At 28.9% G+C, this 25029-nt stretch overlaps 3 protein-coding genes across 5 annotated transcripts in view; 2 read left to right on the top strand and 1 right to left on the bottom strand.

Annotated features, from left to right (window-relative positions):
* On the top strand, positions 1-12247 carry LOC123262858 (coiled-coil domain-containing protein 22 homolog). The gene is made up of 6 exons (XM_044725331.1): positions 1-222; positions 712-883; positions 2521-2815; positions 5702-6384; positions 8459-8899; positions 12049-12247. Exons 1-6 carry the CDS (start codon positions 173-175, stop codon positions 12196-12198), a joined length of 1791 nt encoding a protein of 596 aa, XP_044581266.1. The 5' UTR covers positions 1-172; the 3' UTR covers positions 12199-12247.
* Positions 12207-21000, bottom strand: LOC123262859 (28S ribosomal protein S27, mitochondrial-like). 2 transcript variants are annotated; one of them, XM_044725334.1, is made up of 4 exons: positions 20849-21000; positions 20520-20559; positions 15816-16912; positions 12207-12563 (listed from the first exon to the last, which is right to left on the bottom strand). In XM_044725334.1, the coding sequence occupies exons 3-4, from the start codon at positions 16872-16874 to the stop codon at positions 12276-12278; spliced, it is 1347 nt and encodes a 448-aa protein (XP_044581269.1). In that variant the 5' UTR covers positions 16875-16912; positions 20520-20559; positions 20849-21000; the 3' UTR covers positions 12207-12275. The 2 variants fall into 2 exon arrangements, with proteins under 2 accessions (XP_044581269.1, XP_044581267.1); XM_044725332.1 differs by having other exon boundaries at positions 20810-21000.
* The window catches only part of LOC123262853 (phosphoribosylformylglycinamidine synthase), a 19319-nt gene continuing 13861 nt past the window's right edge, over positions 19572-25029 (top strand). Inside the window, exons 1-3 of one of the 2 annotated variants that reach the window (XM_044725326.1) lie at positions 19572-19579; positions 22191-22203; positions 23057-23508. In XM_044725326.1, coding sequence (XP_044581261.1) covers positions 23066-23508 — 443 coding nt within the window. In that variant the 5' untranslated portion in view covers positions 19572-19579; positions 22191-22203; positions 23057-23065. Of the gene's footprint in view, positions 19580-21544; positions 21688-22190; positions 22204-23056; positions 23509-25029 lie in introns of those variants that run through there. The other variant, XM_044725325.1, reaches the window with a different exon arrangement.

The following is a 25029-nucleotide window of genomic DNA, read 5'->3' on the forward strand; positions in this document are numbered from 1 at the left end:
AGATGATCACACCCCTCATGAACCTCCAAAATAATCAAAACAATCCAACACTTCAAGAGAACTCGGGCCTAAAAAATAAAATTAAATGACAATAATAAAGAAGAATAATTAAATAAATAAATAATTAAACAAATAAATAATTAAATAAATAAATAAAAAATAACTCACCAAGATGGAAGAAGTTGACAATATTATTATCCATTCCTTGCGTCAAATCGGCTGGTAAGTTAAAAACTTTTTTTTTAATACAAATTAAATCAGAATCTGAAAATAATTTGTGTTTATTAATGAAAATAAAATTAACAGACAATTTTTAGCATTTTTCTTATTAAAAAAAAGAAATGAGAATAACACAATGAAGATTTAAAAAGATGATATTAAAGTTAGCAGTTTTAACAATTTTTTAATTTTATTTAACAAACAAATTTGTTTTGAAAATTTATTTTTAAAAAAATTGAAATTTTAACTTTTCAAAATTTCTACATGTCAATTTTTTTTCCTAACTTTTTTTTTCATCATTTATTTGTGAAAAAAATTCTAAAAATTGTTAAATGTCTGCTAAATTAATTTTCATTTTGAAAAGCTAAAAGTGCAATTTTTCATAAATATTTTTTAGTTCTAATTTGGTTAATAAAAAAAAATAAAAAAATTTTTAAACAGCTGATTTTAGTATCGTATTTATTAATTAACTATTTTTTATTTATTTTTCAGTGATATAGATGAAGAAATAACAAATTTGAATAGATTTACCACTGAGTTGACTGTGAACGCAGCAGTGAGATGCTTAGAGATAATAAAGCCGGGAGTTGAATTGTCCAGGACACTGCCTGTTAATATGGCGGCAAGATTTCGCACCGGTGCTACGCTAGCACAAATATGTTCGGTAATTTAATTATTTTGAAAAATGTATTATTATTATTATTATTATTATTATTATTATCATTATTATAATTAATTAATAGCAACTTGAAGTCACTACGTAACTGCCGAGATATACGTATTATGAATAAGAAAATTTTAGCTCAATGATTTTTTGATATTTCTAATCACTCGTAATTGCGGTACTTTTTTAATAAATTTTGAAAATAATAGTGCTATCACAGGATCAATCACAAATAATTTAGTGGACAAATGTCATGGAACAAATTTATAGAACCAAACGATTGAAAACTCCTCCAAAAACTTGACAAAAAATTGACTACTGAAAAATATATAAAATCAAAAGGCACAAATTATTATCGAGACCTTTCTGATGATATAAAATTAAACCATAAAAATTCCTTTAAAAATAATAATATCCTCGTCACAAAATTTTCCTTACTCTCTTAATTATTTAAATCATAAATGACTATCGCTGAAAAAATATCAAAACCAATTTACGATGAAGTTATATCCGTTAAAAAATTTTTCTTAGTCTCTTAATTACATAAATTAATTTTTGACATATAACCACATTGACATGTACAAAATAAAATAAATAAATAAACAAATTTTGTTTATCGCGAAATTTGAATCTATTTATAACTACTTCGAAAACTTATCATAATAAATTAACTACTTTATAAAAGCATATGAAACACTGAAAATGCTTTAATTCAGGTCTTGACCTTTCCAATTATAGTAAATTTAATCTAACACTCATTTTATCCTAAATACGCCAAAGATAAAATTTTTCTTATTCTCTTAATCATATAGATGATTGTATAGAATTTGACGAAACTAGAATTTTATTTCAAGAAATTTCATAACTAGATTTTTAGAGCTTTTATGTGCATTTCTAAAAATTTTCATATGATTATTTTTCACTGAAACACAGCCTGTCGAAAATTCCTAAAACTATCCTCAAAAAAATGAAATTTCTTGATGAAAAAAAAGCGATTTGGAAAGATTAAAAGCAAAAAATTTTAAATACTTTCAAATTATTCTGTGAAGTTTAAATTTCCAATTTTTGAGCATTGAATCCTTAAAAAGTTTCAACTTATCCGTAATTCGAAAATTTGATAAGATTTGAAAATATTTAATTTTCAAAATTTTTGACAATAATTTAAAATCACAAAATAATATTAGAATTTTAAATTTGTTGAAAGACTTGGAACGATTCGAAAATCTAAAATTTATAAAAATAATCTTAAATCTTCTTAAATCACTTAATAATACTCTTAAATCACCTAATAATTGAATTTTGTTAAATAAGTCGGCTCAGAAGAATAATAAAATATCAAAATTTTAAACCAAACTTTAAAAATTTCTTAAATCGCTAATTGTTAAATTTTAATTTCTGGAGCGATTTGGAACAATTCAAAAGTAATTAATTCTTGATAATACTTTTAAATCACTAAATAATATCTGAATTCCATTTCTTAGGACCATTTTTAACGATTTTAAATTATAAAACTTCTCAAATATCTCAACACTTTTTTTAATCTCCAAATAATACTGAAATTTCGATTCATGAACACATTTATAACCATTCAAAACTCCTAAATTTTTTTAATACTTCTTTTTAATTTATATTTACAGGATTTGGGATATCGAGGAGACATCGGCTACCAGACATTCCTTTACAGTTCCGAGAGCGACCTAAGAAGGGTCTTTATGTTCCTGATAGACAAGCTGCCAAAAGACAGTGACAAGGAAGCTAATGGGTTGCTGCTGAGCAGGTACGACGAGCTGGAACGGAGAGTAGGGAATATTTTAGTCCAACAATTCTCCAGGGCATGGTTGCCCCACTACTGTCACAAGGTTCTCAGTGGAGGCCACAGGAAAATTCCATTCCGGAGTGTCGATGTTGAAGTTATTTCTTTAAATACTGATGGTAAATATCCACAAAAATTTTCACTAATCATTCAAAAATTACTTTCTATTTTTTAATAATTTAATATCAAACTTTAATAGAAAAAAAAAAAAAAAATTATCTACTGTACACTACAAGAATGAATTAAAAAAATAATTTTAATGAGTTAATTACAAATAAATTACAAAAAATTGATTTTATTTACAATTCAATTGTTAAGCTCGTCTCCGACGTATTGGTATGATAAAATAAGTTTTTTTAATTAAATTTAGATTAAATGGAAAGTTCTTGACCTCAATAATTTATCCCGGTAACTTTTTAATTAGAAATTATTTTTCAAATTTGAATTTTGGCGGGAGAGTGACGTAGTACTATATCCGGTGGTCAACGCCATCTCACAGAGAGTTTATAAATTTTACTAAACCTGGAAACGTTTAAATGTATAATTTAATTTAATAAGTGTTCAAAAATTATAATTTATTTTAAATTATCTATACGGGTGATTCTCTGTAAGAATGTTTTTTGCTGTCCCAGGCATTTTTTTATTAGAAAAATTGTTATTTTTTTACTAAAAAAAATTTATTATAAAATTAAAAAAAACATTTCTATTTGGAGCATTGAAAACTAAAATGAAACAAATTTTGGTTTTTTTGCTGTAAATTCGTAAACCACCGAAATAAGTCCCCTGGGCTGTCCCTTCCCCAAAATTGAAACGTTAAGTTTAAATTTTAAATTATTCGACCATAATATATCATATTTTTCATAATGTTTATAAACTTAATTAGTTAACTAACAATTTTTTTCAATAAAAAGTACCGAAAATTAATTTGTTTCATGAAATTCATTAAACCAAAGTTGGTCCCAGGCGTTTTAAGAATAGTCCCCTGCCAGAAGTTCAAAGCCTAAAAAAAAAATCCAGCCTGCTATTTTATCCTCTGTAAGGTTTATAAGGATCTAACTAGCCTTGAATTAATATCCATAGGCTTGTTAGCGCTTTATCGCCATTTTATTTAGTGTCAAAACATCGTTTGTGCTGGAAACATGTGTCTGGGCCGCGAGATGCTCAGTCCCCTGGCAACTATTTTTATTTATAATTTATTTATTAAATTAGATCCATAAGCCTTAATATTATTCTAATTAATGTAAATATTTATTATTGAGAACTTGAAAAGTTGAATGCATTGAAATAGTTTGCTTGATTTTTCTCAATTTGATAAAAAAAACAGTCCCCTGGCAAACAGTCCCCTGTCATGTTATATGGCAAAAGATACATAAATATCAAAAAAACAAAAATTAAATTAGCTGTTTATTTATTATCATTAAACTGATAGTTTTATAGCCCTTGTTAATTTTTTTTCTAATAAAATCAAAAATAATTTGGTCAGACAATTTTGTACAGATTTAAGACGTCCTTACAGAGATTCACCCATAAAGAGAATAAGAAATAGTGTTTGAAAGCTGTTAGTAGCAATTATTCGATTTAAAAAAATCTGGAAATCGCTAAGTTTGAATTTGAAGCGCCTTAAAATGTATTTCTTGGTTAATATTTGAGCTTTTCAAGCTCAATTCACCGTTTTTCACATTCTGAGCTCTTCGAGCTCAAAATGTATTTATTACACTACTATAACTTTTGAATGCGTCATTCGATTTTCATTTTTGAAAATGCATTCGACGCAACTTTTTAAGCACAAATAATGTATACATAGTTTTATCATGATTATTCTGCACGATTTAAAGTTAATATTTTACAAAAACATAAAAATTCAAATTTTTTTTTAATTTCTTCGGAAAGGCTCTATAAATTAAATCTCAAATCTAATCAAATCTAAGTTTTGATAAACCCTTTCGAATGACGTATCGTACACAGAAAGAAATGTTCACTTGAGCCAAGAAAATATTTTTCTTTCTAATTATTTACTTGGGCGGAAAAAAAATTTTTTTTTGACACAAGAAATTTCACTTATTCCAAAAAATCAATTCCCTTGCTTCAAGAAATACGTATCTTGATCCAAGTCAATTTATTTAAATCAAGAAAATTTTCTTGTTTTGAGAAAATTTCTCTCTTGCTCCAAAAAATTAAGTTCTTGACAGAAGTAAATTTTCTTGTCTTGAGAAAATTTTTCTCTTGCTCCAAAAAATTAAATATCTCGATAGTCAATTTTCATTAATATTTTTATTGACTAACATGTCAAATGGGAAGATCAAATAATATTGAATCATTTTTTTTCATTCAATATGTATAATTGCGCGCTAAAATAATCTAAAATGGGTATCAAATATTCAAGAGAAAAATTTTCTCAAGATGAGAAAATTTTTTTCTCAGCTGAAGTAGGTGGCGCTGCTTCTCTAAAGTATCTAAAAATCTTGATCAAATATAAAAATTTCTTGTATCAAGTATTTATGATAATTTGAATTAAGAAAAAATTACTTCCATCAAGAATAGAATTTCAAGAAAAATTTTTACTTCGGCCAAGACAACTTCGGTCTTCCTTCGGGCGACCGAAAATTTACCTGAGCCAAGAATATTGTTCTCCAGTCAAGAAATCTTTCTTTCTGTGTAGAATTCAATCGGTTGATTTGTTTTTGAGAACCCGTACGACACAAATTTATTTACACACATACATCCAGACACACACACACACACACACACACACACACACACACACACACACACACGCGGCTGAACACCTCGGTGGAAATAGTCATAATGGCTTTCCGGGGACCTCAAAACGTGGAGATATAATGAAAACTCGACTTTCGAAAATCGGACCGAAATCAATAACTTTACCCTTTAGAGGAAAATTTTCAGTTTTCTTAGCAGGAAGTTAAAAATTTTGATAAATTCAGCTAATTTTTCTTTCTAATATTGTGCTTTTTGTTTTATTTATTTGTGTAAAATTTTTACAGATGATGTCAAATATTATCAAACACGCTACCAATTGGCAATTAATGAACAATTACCGAGTCCTAATACTTTGATGCCTTCAGTAATTTCCAGTGATTCAAGAATTTTATACTCTAAGCCTTGTGATATTTCTTCACGCATTGACTGGCTTAATTCTAAATTAAATAATAATAATATTAATATTAACAATAATGATACAAGACTGATGAGCAGATTTTCGCTGAATGAGCGACTGAGTACCGAAAAAACAAAATTAAATAAAACTCCAGAAAAAGTAAAGAGCAAAAATGAAAATAAAGAAATTGAAGAGCCAAAAAATGAAGAAAGAGAAGAAGAAACAAAAGAACAGTCCAAGTTGGAAGTTCTAAAAGCAGAGTGCGACGCCTTGCGGTCGGAGTACGAAGAACTGGTGGCAGAAGTTGGGAAACTGGAGGGGCAGCTGGTAGAGAAGAGGGGAAAGGTGCAGGAGGCAGAAGTGAAGTTCGAGAAGTTCAAGGAGGAGCACAAGGTAAAGAATAAAATATACGAGCTGCTGGATGACGGGGACAATAATGTGAAGAAGCTAGAGGAGGCTATTGAGGCGGGTAAGGGTAAATTGGTCAGCTTGGCAGAGCAATGGGAGAAGCATCGCGCGCCGCTGATCAATCAGTACAGGGACCAAAGGGACAAATTTTATAAACAAGCTGTGAGTAGAAGGGTTTGAAGTTTTTTGTAAGTATTTAGATGATATTCTGTGTGACTTTGAAACGGTTGGGTGAATTAATTCGCCGATAAAGACCTTTTTCGTAGAGTAGAAAATTTGCTATAAAATCTTAAAGAGGTTCGAGCGTAACTTATCATGAGTCAAAATAATGTTAAAATTTTTTTTTACTTTCTATCTTCCCAATATTCGTCAAAGTTTTTTTATCTTAATTTAAAATAATTTGAACAATTTAATAATTGATGATTTTTACTTATTTAATAAAATAAAGTAATAAAATGACTTTTGTATTTATTACTTGCCGGATTAAATAAACAGATTTGGCAACAGCGCGTTTGATTATACCCATTACAGAGACGTGCATGAGTGTGTGAGTTAAATATTTCTCTCTCGGTAACTATATTTCCATCCTTTTCTTTTTTCTCAGCTGTTGACGCGACGTTGCCAAATCTTTATTCGAATAAATAGCTGACGATAAATGAGTTAAAAACATAAAATTTATCTTTAAATATTTCAAAAATTATATGGGTAATGTATTATTATTAAATTTTTTTTGTATTTTACAATAATCCAAGTTTCTTGTGTATCGTTTTTTATTCGTTCAAGTTGGAAGGTTAATATTGAAAAAAATAAGTCTTGATCAAAGTTTGTCCGCCATAAGAGCTCGTGCATAAGGAGATAAAAAATGTGATTTTGAAATTTAATATCTAAGTAACTAAACCGTGAATCTTTTCAAAATTTTGGAATTAGATAAATTACGTATTTATTTATACATACACTTAATTTCAAAGTTCAAAGTTGGAAATTATTTTTCACATGAGATTCGCTCGAACTTCCTTAAAAAATTTTTTTCAGAAATGAAAATTTTAAATTTTGCGGTTTTGTAACTTTCGAACGTTTAGTCCAATCAATGCGCGGATAAAGACCTTCTTTGTAACCCACAAAATTTCATAGAAGAAACTGAAAGAAAAATTTCAAAAATAAAAATTTTCAATTCCGCGGTTTTGTAACTCGGAAACGATTGATCCGATCAATTCGCGGATAAGGACCTTTTTTATTCGGAATTAAATTTTCTTTAAGAAAATACTTTGAAATCTTAAAAAAATTTATTTTTATAATCCGCGATTAATTTTGACCGATAAGTAATAAAAGTAAATTTTAGACGACTATTATCTCATTAAAACTATTTTTTATAGATAATCACAATATTTTTCAGTTTAATTTATTTTAATATTTATTATAAATATAGATTTTTTCTAATAATACTAAAAAAAGCAATCTGACGATTTTGCGGTTTTCAACCAACAAATTAAAAAAAAAGTACAATGTACCCAAGTACATCTGGAAGATTTAAAAAACTATATGTACTAATTTTTTAAATATTACAAGCCAATAACTTATGTTATTAAAAAAAAAAACCAAGTTTTGAAATCTAAAAATAAAAATATAATTATTTGAGTAATTAAATAGTCGAGTGTGAGATTTAAAGATATTTAAATTGATGAAGTAGATAACAGAAAAATGAGAGTAGTTAACCGATTTATTGAAAAGATCACCTTAGATCCGACACTAGTTTACCCCAATAAATAATATTCATTACTTTTTTTATTATAATTTATTTGACAACTTTAACCACAATTTTTTTATATTTAATTGTCTTATTAAATTACAGATACATTATTAAACAATTGAATGGTTTTTTTTTTTTTTTATAATAATATAGTAATCGTTAATAATAAATGTTATATGTGATTAATAAAAGTTTATTTAGCTAATTATCGGAATTAAATCTCTCAACAACTAAATAACAGTTATTATTTTAATTATTAAATACCTTTATATATTTTTTAAATAGTTAATAATATATTTTTTATAATTGAATTAAATTTCCCAATTAATTCGGAACATTAAGATAAACTTCAAACTATATTTTTAAAGCTTATAAATTCACTATAAATTTAAATAAGTCCACAGAATATCATTTAAATATTTGAAAGATAATATTTTTTTTTCTGTCAGCCTTTACAATTTTTTTTTCATTATTTTTTTTTAATTTCAGAGCACGAGTCAGAAAAAATTGGACGAACTCCGCCAGCTGAAAGAAACAGAGCGCGAGTTATTAGAAGAATGCCAGCGGAAGGACCAGCAATACACCCAGTTGCTGTCCGAAGTGTCAAAGCTTCCTAAGGACATGAATCGCTCCGCATACACGCAGCGGATCTTGGAGATAATTAACAATGTGCGCAAGCAGAAGGATGAGATTGACAAGGTCTTAGCAGATACGAGGGAAATTCAGAAGGAGATTAATATCTTGACCGGAAAAGTCGAGCGGTCTTTCACTGTCGTGGATGAGCTGATATTCCGCGATGCTAAGACTAATGAAACTTCGAGGAAAGCTTACAAACTGCTGGCTACTTTGCACACTGATTGTGCGGAGCTGATTAATCTGGTGGAGGAGACTGGGACTGTTGTCAGGGAAATTAGAGATTTGGAGGAACAGGTAATTTTTTTATTTTAATTACAAAAAAAGATGTTTAAGTTGATGAAGTAGATAATATGTTCATTTAAAAACGAGAAATATTTGTATTTAATTTTTTAATTACATTTTTTATGGATGACAAAGCAAATTTTCAATTAAGGTAAAGTACCCAGTACTTGAACACTTATAAAAATGAGACCAGTACTTGAACAGACTTTTCGAATTGTTATAATACAAATCCGTAAATTTATTATGAATTATATGGGTCATTCTCAGTTAAGACGTAAATTCGACGTCCACGGTGAAAAATCATCTTTTTAAAAAAATGTAATTATCTCTTAAAGCTCGTGCTCATATAAGTGGTCACTCGAATTCATTTCTTAATTTTATTTAATTTAGTCACAATTTTATCTCAGATAAAAGTCAGAAAACATCTCTCCCCTGGCTGATTCTGTTTATATATTAGTAATTTAAAGTGCTTAGAAATCAAATAGATTATTTAAATTATATAATTCTCGTAATCAAGCGAGTAAAATTGCATGATATTTTTTTTTTATCTTAAAAAAAATTACGTTTAAGTTTGTCCCCCACATTTTGCGTCTCGTCCTCTGGCATGTTTATTTTCCTGTAAAATCGGTATTTGTTTACCGACTCGCGGAAATTGAAGACGACGAGAACGAGTGAATGGAGTCTTTCCCCTGGTAAATTTTATTCTAAAAATATTTATCTAAAAGTTTTAATTCATCTGTATATTTACTTCTTGTTGTGTATAGATTCTAAATTTTCTTGGTTAATCGCGTACAATAAATATATTTGTCATTACTTCTGTTTTTGTTATTAAAAAGTATCTCCCCTGTCTTGTAAAGGCCAGGGGCAAGACACGACATCCAGGGGAGATATGAAAACTTCAAACTAGAACTTTTTTTACTGTTTTTTTATTGTTTAAAGGTTGCATATTGTTATTTAATTTAACATATAAATATATTCACAGTATAGTTCATTGAAAAAACTCGATTATTATGTTTTTTTTTTTACATACTGTTTATCAAGTTTCTCCCCTGGATTAAGTATTTATTTATTTATTTATTTATTTACTGATCATGGAGATAATTCTCCTTTTGACCACAAATCCAAATAATTACAAAAAAAAAATTACAAAATTGTTGAAAATATATAGGTAGTAAGAAACTGATATAATAATAACAATAATAATAAAACTATAAACAAAGTAATATTAGTGCAAAAGTAGCAAGTAATCACAGACATTTTCTTCGCATTCAAAATCAAAATCAGGTTTACAATCAAATGCTTAAATCATACTGACTCCTTTCTAACTCTAACAAATACAAATAACATTTATGACGGAAGTTATCTAGAGTCTCAGCTGATGTAATAACAACTGGTAGATTATTCCAAAAATTACAACCAGTAACAATGAAAGATTTATAATAAGTTGCTGTAGGCGCAAAAGGCACCTGCAGTGAATTTGTTTTACCTAATTCCCTATGACCTGAAGCACTAGTTTTGTGTAATAACTGGTCACCGAAAAGACTTGGACGCATTAAACAAATCGCCTTATAAAACTCCCGAGCTATTAGTTGTAATCTTCGGTTTGGTGGCTTTAGCCATCCAAGCGCCTGCCGATGCTTCGTTATATGCTCCACTCGGCGTATTCGTAAAACGAAACGCACACAATTGTTCAGCGATACTAACAGCGATCTCCCCTGGTTTTTTATAAAACAAGATAAAATTAATAAATTGACTGACCGCCTTGCAGACACGTTTAGAATAATTGTTTTGATCGAAACATTATAAAATTTAATTAAATTTTCAAATTTTTTGTCGTGCCGCGTTTTATCAATAAGCGATTTACGTCTTAACTGAAAATGACCCATATGTGCATATTATAATTATTAAGTGATACAATAATTGATTTCTGTAAGTTTTTTCAATTATAAATCAAAACAATTATATTTTTATTAACTCAAAAGTTGACACGTCGAGAATCGCTGATAGATGCTATTTTTTTCATGAAAAAGGTTCTAAATCGTCAATCAATCAGTAAAAAAAACGGTTTATCATCATTTTAAGTAAAAAAAAAATTGTACCACCCTATGAAATAGTCTTTTCTAAATAATACATATTTTTTGCAGACATAAACTATAATTTTTATATTAAATTTTTGCGTCTAACTATACCTCCAAATTTTCAAAGCTGTACCTAGAACTTGAACAAGCTGGGGCCGTATAATTTTAACAGCACTCTAATCTCTAATAGGTTTATAGACTAGTGATCAGCATTGTAATTTGTATTAATTACTGCAAATTAAATAAGTTTTATAGCTAAAAATTAGTGTAGGTAAAAATGATTGAAAATTTTGAATTGAGTTTTTTTGATTTATAATTTAAAATTTGCTTCGTCATTCATAAAAAATGTAACTAAAAAAATTAAATACAAATATTTCTCATTTTTAAATGAACATATTAAATATTCATAGTATTATTTTTATTATTAATCAATAACATGTTATAATTTTGTCGATATTTCTATAAAACTTTGAAAATTTTTGGTGTGCCTATTGCCATATATTTTATTAGTTCAACTACTGCTTCTGGAGTGTTCAACTACTGCGGCTGGTTCGAATTGATTGTTCAACTACTACTCCTTTGATCTTATTATCTTTATTATTTTACGCTGCAATCAATTCAAAATTGTTCATATTTTCATGAAAATCACTAATTTGAACTAATAATTACATCTTTATATATTAAAAGTAGGCTCAAATACGTTTTACTTTGAAACCTGTTCAACTACTGGGTACTTTACACTAATTTTTAGCGAGAAATTGTCTATTTCGAAGTTTTGAGCTCAAAAGCACAACTTTCATACTTTTTTGAGCTCGAAAATCTAGTGGTTGTTATAAATATACTTCTTTTTTTAAAGTTTTAAGGTAATTATCAAAATGATAATTATCATTTTAAAAAAAGAAATTGATTAGAAAAAACATTACTTGAGACATTACCACAAACAAAATTCAACGATATTGATATTTGATTGCTTAAAAAAAAAAATAAAATTATAACTTTGTCACTTATAGTGTTAATAATTGGGGCTTTTTACCTTATATATTTTTTCGGAATAAAAAAATTTTTTATGTCTTCTAATTCCAGATCGACACTGAGTCCAAGAAAAATATCGGCGCTAACCTGGAGCGCATAACCGCCGACTTGGAGCAAATGCGCCAAGAAACGGCGTCTCTGACAGCACAATTAGAAAAGAAGAGGCAGGCAAAAGCTGCCGAAGTTCCGCAAAGTGATTAAAAACACAATTAAAAATTATTGTAACAATTATTATTAATTTTATAAATTACAAAAGTGTTAATCTTTATTCATACAATCTAGCGCCTTCTACCAGCAGCACGCGACTTAATTTCCGGAGGCACGTAGTTTTCGTCCTCGTCGATCTTTTTCTTGGACGGAGGCCCGTACATTTCGAGCTCTCGCTGGAGCTTGTCCTCGATCTTGAGCTCGATTTCTTCCTCGTGGTCGAAAAAAGTTAGCAAGCGCTCCTCTTGCTTCATATCTTCCTTCATCTTCTTCACCTTCTCCATCCTTGCCTGCTTGTCCAGTTCATCCAATTGACGATGCAGTTCAGCCATACGGACCTCCTCCCATTTTTTAAAGGTCTGAAATAAATTATCAATCTTTAAAAATTTTGAATAAAAAAAAAATTCACTTAAGGGGTTACATGGGTTTCACGGTTTCAAAAAATCGATTTTTTTTTGTCTTATTAAATTCTACATCTCTAGAATATTGTCCTAAAGTTTTTAGCGGCAGGATGGCCGAGCGGGTTAAGTCATTATATCGTTAATTCGTTCGTACATCATGCCGTGAGGCGAGGGTTCGAGCCCCGACGGTTATTCGAATAGTTCCAAACCAACCGTCGGGGGTCGCTCCGGTAGCCGACTTGTACTGGCATGGATTTTCTCTGTGGTTTCCCCATCACCACTATTCCAACAGCCATTCGAAAGAGGTGAGGAATAGGGTAAATACAGTACAGGAAAAGCACAAGTCGGTCCACAGCCGCAAGAGATACGCAGAGATTATAAAAAGTTGAAAGAGCAGGTTGCGATATCTAGCAGTACAATTGTGATGAAAAAATTGTAAAAGGCAGTTCTTACTGCTTTACAATGTAACAAATCTATCTATCTTGTCCTAAAGTTTCAAATCGATCCTAATAATAGTTTCGGAGATACAGTTTTAAAAAGTTGCGCGCTCAAGGCGCTGTTGTATTGTCATTCAAAATTTTAAACGCGTTTTTCTCAAAACTATGTTTTCAAAGACGGTAACCAAGATTTCTCGAGAACTACTCAACCGATCTTAATGAAATTTTAGACAGGTCTTTGAGATATAATTTACAAGGTCTTGAACAAAGGATTTTTTTTTTTTTTTTTCAATTACACCTATTTAAAAAAAAAAATGCCGCAAAATTTTAGCAAATTTTTAATTTTTTTGTAAAAACCTCTGCCAAAAATCCAATTTTCATTTTTTTTTCCTTCGTTCAAGACCTAGTTTGAAGTCTTAACTAAAGCACATATTTTTTTTCTCACTTCTGATAATCCTGCTAGGAGTTCTACTGATCACGCGGACGTATCTTTTTTCCGAGGGCTCGCCGGAAATGACGTCACATTAGCAGAGTTTTTAATATTTTTCTTTTTTAATTTCAGTAATCTCTTATTAAACATATATCTTTGATACAGTAAAAAATTTGAATAAAATATTATTTTTTCTATTAAAAAAAATTGTTGAAAATAGGCCATTTTTTCCCGGAGGAAACCCATGTAACCCCTTAAAGAAAAAAATTGCTTTTTTTCGATACTTTTCAAATTAATTTCGAGGAAGTTCGAACGAATCTAATGTGAAAAATAATTTCCAACTTTGAGCTTTGAAATTACATCTTTATATGGGTGATTCTCTGTAAGGACTTCTTAAATCTGTACAAAATTGTCCGACCAAATTATTTTTGATTTTATTAGAGAAAAAGTTAACAAGGGCTACAAAACTATCAGCTTAATGATAATAAATAAACAGCCAATTTAATTTTTGTTTTTTCGATATTTGTGTATCTTTTGCCATATAACATGACAGGGGATTGTTTGCCAGGGGACTGTTTTTTTTTATCAAATTGAGAAAAATCAAGCAAACTATTTCAATGCATTCAACTTTTCAAGTTCTCAATAATAAATATTTACATTAATTAGAATAATATTAAGACTTATGGATCCAATTTTATAAATAAAAATAGTTGCCAGAGAACTGAGTATCTCGTGGCCCAGATACATGTTTCCAGCACAAACGGTGTTTTGACACTAAATAAAATGGCGATAAAGCGCTAACAGCCCTATAGTTATTAACTCAAGGCTAGTTAGGTCCTTAAAAACCTTAAAGAACATAAAATAGCAGGCTGGATTTTTTTTTTGGCTTTGAACTTCTGGCAGGGGACTGTTCTTAAAACGTCTGGGACGAACTTTGATTTAATGAATTTAATGAAACAAATTAATTTTCGGTACTTTATATTGAAGAAGATTGTTAGTTAACTAATTAAGTTTATAAACATTATGGACAAAATTATATATTATGGACGAATAACTTAAAATTCAATCTTAAAGTTTCAATTTTGGGGAAGGGACAGCCCAGGGGACTTATTTCGGTGGTTTACGAATTTACAGCAAAAAAACCAAAATTTGTTTCATTTTAGTTTTCAATGCTCCAAATAGAAATGTTTTTTTTAATTTTATAATAAATTTTTTTTAGTAAAAAAATAACAATTTTTCTAGTAAAAAAATGCCTGGAACAGCAAAAAAATCCTTACAGAAAATCACCCATATATTAAAATAGGGTTAAATACGTGTTCAACTGCTGGGTATTTTATACCTTAGTACAATAATTTTTAAATTAAAAGTTGAATTACTTGAAAAAAAAAATTAGGATGACGGTTGACTCTGAAGGCCATCCCTGCAACTTCCCGCTCATTTTGTACTTGAGCGCTCAAAGTTACACATTACGTTTTTGAGTTCTTCGAGCTAAAAAATATAATTTTAAGCTTTTTAAGCTCAAAACTCTAATAGCAGTTTAATAAAACAAAATTTTTTGAATTTTCAAACGGCAATAACTTTTGAAGGAACGAACCGATTTTCACGCGGTTGGCGGCATTCGACGCAGTTTTCAAAGCCTCATGAAGGATCATTAAGTTTAAATTGATCGAGCCAGTAATTTTGAAGTAATTCCGAAAAAACACTTTTTTTGGTTTTTTTTCGACAACGATAACTCACGAACGAATCAACCGATTTTGACCGGGCTTGCGGTGATCGACGTGGTTTTTTTATCTTAAGAGCTGAATAGATTTTGGAATTGATCGGTAAAGCCATTTAAAAATAATTCCAAATAAACATTTCAAAAAATTTTTTTTTATAGTTTTTTTGAGATTTTTCAAAATCTACCGATTTGAATCGGTCCAAATGGTATTTAAAATCTAAGTTTAGTCAAGCCCTTTCGAATGGCGCCAACCGCGATGAAATCGGTCAAGCCGTTCAAAAGTTATGAGAGGTTTACATACGGCCACACACACACACACACACACACACACACACACACACACACACACACACACACACACACACACACACACACACACACTCATACATACATACAGACATACGGACATCATCGCGAAAACATTCAGGGAAGCTTCCTAGGATCTCAAAACGGTAAGATCTGATGAGAACTCGTTTCGATTTTCGAAAAACTGGGTAAAACCAATAACTTCCCGATTTTTGAAAATTTTCAATTTTCTTAGCGGGAAGTTAAAAATTTTTTTAATACTTCCAAATACTTTTAATTTTTTCCCTAATTCAAAAGATTAAAAAATACTACTTTACCTCTATCTGATCCTGAATCATTTTCTGTTCATGTTCCTCGACCGCCATTTTGACTTCAGCCGCCATTTTGTTAATCAAACTTCTTTCTTGACTCTTCAAGCTCTTAACCTCTTCCCTGAGCTTCTCAAAATCTTTCAAATCCTCGCCTTCCTTAAATTTCTCCTTCTGAAGCTTCAACTCCTCCTCCACCTTCTCCAACACCTCTTTATAAACAGCGCCATCTACGCCCCGCCATTTCGCGACAGACTCGGCGGCCATTTTGTACTTGCCCCAAAGCACGTACCCGAGAAGGAGACAACTGCGCCCGAGAGTGTCGTCTCTGTTTTTCGTGAAGAAGACCATCGTCTTCCCGGTGATGGCCTTCGGGTCCTTGAGATCAAAATGGTCGTCAAAGTAGGGGTTCCTGAGGTACCTGACCCGGATCTTGACGACCTCCTCTTTGGGGTCCACGACAGGCTCTGGAGGAAGCTCCCACTTGTCAAAGCCTTCCTCGAAGAGTTTTCCGCAGGAGTAAAGTGCTAGGGCGTTGCACAGCGGATTTTCCTTGTCCTCCTGGAGCATCAGCAAGGAGGCGACCTTTACAGCTGCTACGTAGTTCGGGACCTTCAGCAGATGGTTCAGGATCAAGTTTATAGAGAAGTGGTCCGGGAAAATCCCGTAGTTGAGTCTGTCATCCAGGATTGTCAGCAACTCGTCGATGTGGTTGTTGTCCAGGAAGAACCTGATCACCGCGTGGTGAGTCGACTCCAGGGTTTTTGATGTCTCGGCTGTCATTCGGAATCTGTGGAGGATGTCCATGAACTCCTCGGTCGCGTCTTCCTCGTTGATGGTGTGCGCGAAGAGGTCCACGTCCACTGCTGAGACTTTACCGGATGGAGACAGTTTTTTGTCCAGCTCCAGGAACAAGTCTCGGGGGTTTATCTTGCTCAGAAGAGGAGATTCTAGGCGACGGTTCCATGCTTCGGTGCATGGATACGCTGCCGAGAGGAACTTACGGGAGAATTGAGAGGATAGTGGGGATAACTTTTGGAGGGTTAGCAGTCGGTGTAGTGATAGCATCTTGGTGGAAGGTTAGAACATGACTTTCTTGGAAGGTACTGAAAGTTAAAAATTTTTAGGGTTTATTTTTAAAGGGAAATTTGAGATTGTTAAAGGTAAATTAGAAATATTTATATTTAAATATTTTTGATACTGAAATTGAGAGACAGTTTGAAATTTTTGGATTTTATTTAATTAGGTAATTTAGTTTGGAAATTTTCTTTTAATTAATTGTAATTATGATTATTATTATTATTATTATTATTATTATTATTATTATTGATATTATTATCACCAAAATTGTCAATTAAAAAAGTAATAATAATAAATGTAAAAAAGTTAATATTATTATTATCTATACTATCTATTATTATCTTAATAATATATTATTAAGAAGATAAGAAAAATTTTGTTTCTAGGATAGTCATATGATAAAATCGGTTTTTTTCGTGAAATTTAGTGTCATTGTAAAGGTCTTCATGTGAATTTGTACCTTTTCAAGGTTTCATATCATTCTCACCGATAGTCAATTTATTATGATAAGTATTTAGGCTGCATTCGAAAATGCTCTATCTCTAGATACATAATTAAGAAATGATCTTGCATCTTGTGAACTATTGACATTTTTAAAGATATAAGCTCACCCCGACATTACACTCATCGAGACCTTTCATTTGAGTACCCACATCAATTTTTCATATATTTTATATATTTATATACAGGGTGTCCCAAAAGTAACGTACGCCATTGTAGCATCTAATGAAAAAAATAATTCTGATACGAAAAGTCCTTAGCCATTTTTTAATTAACTGTATAGATAATTAATTATTAATTAAAATAACGTCTCTTTATGTATCAGAGAGAGAGCGCCAGTGTCCAGTAAAGTATGTGCCAAACAAAGACACAACTAACTGAATGACTAACTAGCTTCTATAGCTAACGTAGTCACACACATTTACTTACACATTCATGCGTGCAAGCGTCTTCGTTTGGAACGCACTTGACTGGACACTAGTGCTCTCTCTCTAATGCATAAAATGACGTTATTTTAATTAATAATTAATTATCTATGCGTCTGATTAAAAAATGGCTAAGGACTTTTCGTCTCAGAATTATTTTGTTTATCAGATTTTACAATGGCGTCCGTTATTTTTGGGACACTCTGTATATTATATACATAAGTGATTCTCTGTAAGGACCTCCTAAATCTGTACAAAATTGTCCGACCAAATTATTTTTGATTTTATTAGAAAAAAAATTAACAAGGGCTACAAAACTATCAGCTTAATGATAATAAATAAACAGCCAATTTAATTTTTGTTTTTTCGATATTTGTGTATCTTTTGCCAGATAACATGACAGGGGACTGCTTGCCAGGGGACTGTTTTTTTATCAAATTGAGAAAAATCAAGCAAACTATTTCAATGCATTCAACTTTTCAAGTTCTCAATGAATATTGACATTAATTAGAATAATATTAAGACTTATGGATCCAATTTTATAAATAAATTATAAATAAAAATAGCTGCCAGGGGACTGAGTTTTGAAGTGGCCCAGACACATATTTCCAGCACAAACGGTGATTTGACACTAAATAAAATGGTGATAAAGCGCTAACAGCCCTATGGTTATTAACTCAAGGCTAGTTAGATCTTTATAAACCTTACAAAAGGTAAAATAACACGCTGGATTTTTTTTTTTGGCTTTGAACTTCTGGCAGGGGACTGATCTTAAAATGCCTGGGACAAACTTTGGTTTAATGAATTTAATGAAACAAATTAATTTTAGGTACTTTTTATTGAAGAAGATTGTTAGTTAACTAATTAAGTTTATAAACATTATGGACCAAATTATATATTATTGACGAATAACAAAATTTAATCTTAAAGTTTTAATTTTGGGAATGGGACAGCCCAGGGGACTGACATTTTGGTGGTTTACGAATTTATAGCAAAAAAAAACCAAAATTTATTTCATTTTAGTTTTCAATGCTCCAAATAGAAATGTTTTTTTACTTTTGTAATAAATTTTTTTTAGTAACAAAATAACAATTTTTCTAATAAAAAAAATGCCTGGGACAGCAAAAAACATCCTTACAGAATGTATTATTATCCTAATAATAATCACTCATATGTGTGAATGAAAAATATATCAAAATGCATGTAGGTACTCAAATGAAAGCTCTTGATGAGTGTAACATTTGCGATGAGCTTATTTCTTTAAAAATATCATAAGTTGAAAAAATGTAATATAATTTCTCAATTACTGACATTTTCAAAGATATAAGCTCATTTTGATGTTACACTCATCGAGACCTTTCATTTAAGTACCCACATGAATTTTTCATATATTTTACATATATGATATTTCGGTCATTTGTGAAATATATAAAATATATAAAAAATTCATGTGGATACTCAAATAGAGGCATTTAAAGATCACAAAATTGCTTGACCTTGACGAGCCGAGTATAAAGCACAACCTCACGCGCTTCGCGCTATGAGGCGTGCAAGAAAGCTCTTGAAGAGTGTAACGTTGAGATGAGTTTATATCTTTAAAAACGTCAATAGTTAAGAAAGTACAGTGCAATTTGACAAAAGTAATTATTTAATAAAGCAAAATTTTATTTATTTATAGTTCACAAGTCACAGTAGTCACATAGTGACTGCAAGGTTGCTAGTTATTATTGTTATTATTATTATTATTATTATTATTATTATTATTATGTTAACTTTTTTATAATAAATTTCATGTTACTACGTTTGCTAACATCAATTAACTGAATTTTTAAAAACATTATAAAACAATCTTATTTTCAAACATATATAGTCAATTATCTATAAATATAATATATTCATATATGTCTCTATATTTTTTTAAACTTATATAAATAATATAAATAAAAGATCACATAACTTTAGTAATTCTTTCAAGATACCCTTAAGTTCAGCCAAAGTTCTTTAATTTTTTTTAATCTGATCTGGTAGTAGTAATGATAATAATAATAATAAATTTTTTTAATAATTGCAATCATTCATAATTTTCTAAAATTTCTAAATGACAAATTTTTCTTTCAATTTTTTTTACCATAATTTGAAATTTTTACGTCAAAAAAAATATGAAATTAAAGTCCGCAGTCACTTGATCATTTTGTAATTTCCCTTAACAATTAAATTTGTACCAAAAAATTATTGTTAAAAAATTGCATTTGTAATTTTTTAAAATTTCTACACACCAATTTTGTTTTCTCATTTTTTTTGCATATTTTATTTGTTACAAAATTTCTTAAAATTATCAAATATCTGCTAAATTAATTTTCATTAAATATTTTAAGAATTATAAAATAATTCTTAACTCCAGTATCATAGATATTTCATAAAAATTAAGTTAGCCGACATCTGAACATTTTTACAATTAAATTTATTGAAAAAATTTAAATTTCATTTGTAAAAAACATAAAAAACTTAGTGTAATTTAAAAAAAATATTTTTTTGTTCCAATTTAATAAATGAGAAAAAAATAAAAACGTCGGCTAGCTTTAGTATTATAATATTTCTATTGTTTTTAAATTTCTTCCATCAACACTGACATTTTTGTTGATTATAAACAATTAAATTAAAACTTCTAAATTCAAATCGTCATCATTATAACTTAAAAAATACTTACAAAATTTAATCTCAATTTTTTAATGTCAACACAATTCAACCTGAAACAAAAAATTAAATCAATAAACTATTCTATTAGAATACTATTAATAGTTTATTACAGTGAAATTAATAGACACGCCAATTTTTAAATTTTTATTTAAAAATAAACCAGTTCAAGAAAATTATTTTCAAAAATTGAATTTTTAATTTTTTAGAGCTTCTATAAATAAAATTTTTTTTTGCTATATAATTAATTTGTTAAAAAAATTCTAAAAATTATCAGATGTGTCACAATTGACATAACATTACCTGTCAAATTAAATTATTGTCCAACAATAATTAACTCACTTTTAGTCGATTGTCATTTATTTACTTTTTTCAGATTTTGCCGAATTTGAGGTTACAATCCACTGTCTACTACACACACATGTGAGCTGTGAGCTATGAGAAGCTCTTGATGAAACATGTGATCCTGATACCATCCGGGTATCATAAAAGAAAGGAGGAAATTTTTTTTCTATACTTTTATTTTGGTGAGCAATTCAAATTTCTAACCTAGAAAACAAAAATTCTAATCAATTATTTTATTTATCAAATTTTATTTTTATTTTTCACAATCTTAAAATTTGATAATTTAAAAAGATTATCAATCTTATAAAAAATCGATTTAATTAATTAATTAACTAAATAATAAATAATTTATAAAAATTAAATTAGCCGGCATCTAAAAATGTTTTTAATTCGTTTTATTGAAAAAATTGTTACAAAAAAAATTACATATTCAAAATTTGAGAAATTATCTGTGTAATTTTATTTTTGTAATTTAATTGATGAAAAAAAATGAAAATTAATTTTAGTATCATAAAAATTTTTATAATTTTGACAGTTCTTTAAAATTAATTAAATTTACTTCACTTTTTATATTTTCCATGAAAAAATATAATTATTATTAATATTATTGCAAAAAATATTAATCATTCTTAATTGTAATTAATAATTTTTTTTCCTATTGTCAGATTATTATTATTAAGAAATCTAACTTACCATCCCAAAAGAAGTTTATATACCCAAAATGGCGGCATCGATTCCAGACACTTTAGACACTTGATGTTCTCCTGATATAATCAGAAATTTTCAAGCCCAAAATATGGCCGTTTGCCGCGTACCATCAATACTTTATTTTATTGGTCAGTATTTTTATTAAATAATTATTAAATTTCACTAATTTCTTGGTATTATTGAGCCTCAGTTCAATTCTTAACTTAAATTTTACTATTTTCTAGCTCCATCATAGTTATTATCTTGTCACCTCAACAATATTATTTACTACTAGTAAAGTTTATAAGAGCAGTACATTTTTAATAATATTTATTATTTATAATTAAATAATTAATTTTGTATTTTTGCACAAATACAGACAACAAAAATTTGCTTTTATTCACTGAAAATAATTTAAATAAATTTAATAAGCAAAATGGCTTACGGGTTTCAAAATGGCCGCCGAGAAGTCTCGAGCAGCGCCATCTGAATTTTGAAATTTAATTTAGAGAAAACTTGCATCAGAGAGTGGCTGATGGCTGATGTTTGAGGAAATATCAGTTACGAGTAGACCTTGAAAGGTTAACCACGTGTTTTTTATTGTTTGTTTTTTTTTGTTAGAGAAACTTATAGGATTTTATAAATATTATAGTTTTTTTATCAAGGTAAGAAATTTTTTATTAAAATTTAATTATTCATAATTTATGAAAAATTTTTGTATACAAAATTTTGACATTGAATTTTTTTATAAAAAATTGATTAAATTTAATTGTTAATAATTTTTTGAAAAATTTTTTTTGAATTAAAAAAAATTTTTCTGGAAATTTAAAATTTAAAATTGTGACAGTAAATTTATTATTATCAAATCATTAAATTTAATTATTAATAATTGTTTGTAATTTAAAAATAATTTTTTTCTAAAATAAAAATAAAACTAAAAATTTTTGAAAATTAATTTAGCAAATATTTGATAATTTAAAAAATTTTTTTAACAAATAAATTTATTAAAAAAAAAATTGACGTAAAAATTTAAAAAAATAAAAAATGCAATTTTTTTAAAAAAATTTATTTGTTGAAAAAAATTAAAAAATAGTTAAGTGACTGCTAACTTGAATATTATAAAAAATTTTTTTAAATTAAAAAATTAAAATTTTACATTAAATTTTTTTATAATAAATTAATTGTTAATAATTTTTTGAAAATTTTTTTCTTAATATACAAAAAATAAAAAAAAATTTTTGTAATAATTTTCTGAATTGGAAAAATAAAAATTTTGACATTTAATTTTTTATTTAAAATTCTTTCTTATAATTTTGAAATTTTAGAAAATTTATATAAAATTTTTTTTTAAATAGAAAATTTTTTACGAAAAAAAATTTTCAATAATTAATGAATTAAATTTATTAAAAAAAAAAAAACAATTTATTGCGGTAACAATTACCCAATAAAAACATCGATAACCCGGATAACCTTTACTCAATCCCTAGTAAACAAATTGACGTCATTTATAAATTTCAGAACAACAAGATGGCGATAACAAGACTCTATAAGTCATCGGGACTCTTGTCGGGTCAGCTGGCATCAAAACTAACGTCCTTGCAGCAAATAAATCCCTGCATAACCGAGCTGAGGACTGAAACCTGCTTCTACATCGAGAGTAGCCGGCCTTTGACCTCTGAGAACCTGAAGATAGTCACTTTCGCTCTCACGTCGCCCTTTGACCCGCAGTTGTTCCAGGAAACTCAACTGTCCGCGCCACCTGGGTCCACTGTTGTGGAAATTGGACCAAGGCTGAATTTTTCTACGGCGTTTTCCAGTAACGCGGTCTCTATTTTCAAGTCCGCGGGGCTGAGTCATGTTTCGAGAGTGGAGAAGTCTACTAGGTACCTTGTTGATGTTCCGGAGAGTTCCGAGGATTTTGGGAGGATTGTTGATGCTCTTCATGATCGGATGACTGAGTGTCGTTATAGGTTGGTAGAAAGAAGTTTGGGAGCTTGGATTATTTTGTTGAGATGGAGTTGAAATTTATGATGTAGAAAATTAAAGGATTTTTTTAAGCTGTGTGCAATTGTATGGAGTTCCATATAATTTTCTGGAGTTGTATGATAGAGTTTTATGAAAATTTTCTAGGGCCAAGAATAGCATATCACACACCTAGGGAAGTAAAGTAAGAAATGTCTCAGATCACATGTGATTTGAGGCTTTCTTATTTACTTCCCGTGGAGTGTATATTATTTTTTTGCTCGAAGAAGGCAGAAAGCGGCACTTTCGTTTAGCGTAGCGGGCCGAAAGTTGACGCTTTCTGCCCGTCGAGCAAAAAAAATTATTTGGAGTTCCGCAGAAATAATAGGGCCACATTTAATTATATGGAGTTCCATATAATTTTTTTAGGATTTTATAAAATTATGTGAAGTTCTATAAAAATTTTCTAGCATCATATAAAATTATATGGAATTTACAAAAAAAATATGAGGTCACGTGAAATCGGAGTTCCATATAATCTTCAAGATTTTCATAATATTAAATGGAGTTCCAGATAATTTTATAGATTTTTATGAAAATATGTGGAGTTCCATAAAATCTTTTATAGACTTACAAAAAATATATAGAGTTCTTGGAAAATAATGGGCTCGCATAAAAAACATGGAGTTCCATAAATGTTCTAAAACCATATAAAATTATATAAAGTTCTATAAAAATATTCTAGGACCACATTTTATTATATGGAATTCCACATAAGTTTTCTAGGATTTTATAAAATTATATGGAGTTTAAAAAAAATTATGGGGCCCCTTGAAATCGGAGTTCCATAATTTTATAAAATTATCTGGAGTTTTACAAAAAGAAATTTTAGTATAATATGAAATAACATGGAGCTTACAAAAAATTATGGCGCCACGTGAAATCGGAGTTTCATATAATCTCCTAGATTTTCATAATATTAAATGGAGTTTCATATACTTTTATAAATTTATATGAAATTACATGGAGTTCCATAAAAGATTTTATAGACTTACAAAACATATATATGGAATTCCTGACAAATAATGGGCTCACGTCAGAAACGTATAGAGTTCCATACTATTTTCTCAAGTCATATAATAGAGTTATATAAAAAATTTTTTGGGTCACGAAAAATTATTTGGAGTTCCGCAAAAATAATAGGACCACATTGAATTATACGGAGTTCCACATAATTCTTTTAGGATTTTATAAAATTATGTGTTCTATAAAATTTTCTAACATATAAAATTATATGGAGTTTACAGAAAATTATAGGGGCACGTCAAATTCAAGTTCAATATAGATTTTAATAACATTAAATGGAGTTTCAGATAATTTTATAGGTTTTTATGAAAATCCGTGGAGTTCCATAAAATCCTTATAGACTTACAAAATAAATATGGAGTTCCTGGAAAATAATGGGCTCGTATAAAAAACATCTGGAATTCTACAAATGTTCTGAAACCATATAAAATTATTTGGAGTTC

Source organism: Cotesia glomerata, linkage group LG4 (assembly GCF_020080835.1).
Source record: "Cotesia glomerata isolate CgM1 linkage group LG4, MPM_Cglom_v2.3, whole genome shotgun sequence".
NCBI classification, from domain to species: Eukaryota; Metazoa; Arthropoda; class Insecta; order Hymenoptera; family Braconidae; genus Cotesia; species Cotesia glomerata.

What these genes read in the sequence shown, in the direction of transcription:
- LOC123262858 (XM_044725331.1), top strand. Translation starts at nt 173, where the DNA reads ATGGAAGAAGTTGACAATATTATTATCCATTCCTTGCGTCAAATCGGC. An exon ending in TATTTCTTTAAATACTGATG is followed by an intron (nt 2,816 to 5,701) that starts GTAAATATCCAC and finishes AAATTTTTACAG; the next exon opens with ATGATGTCAAATATTATCAA. An exon ending in ACAAATTTTATAAACAAGCT is followed by an intron (nt 6,385 to 8,458) that starts GTGAGTAGAAGG and finishes TTTTAATTTCAG; the next exon opens with AGCACGAGTCAGAAAAAATT.
- LOC123262859 (XM_044725334.1), bottom strand. Translation starts at nt 16,874, where the DNA reads ATGCTATCACTACACCGACTGCTAACCCTCCAAAAGTTATCCCCACTA. An exon ending in TGATTCAGGATCAGATAGAG is followed by an intron (nt 12,564 to 15,815) that starts GTAAAGTAGTAT and finishes AATTTATTTCAG; the next exon opens with ACCTTTAAAAAATGGGAGGA.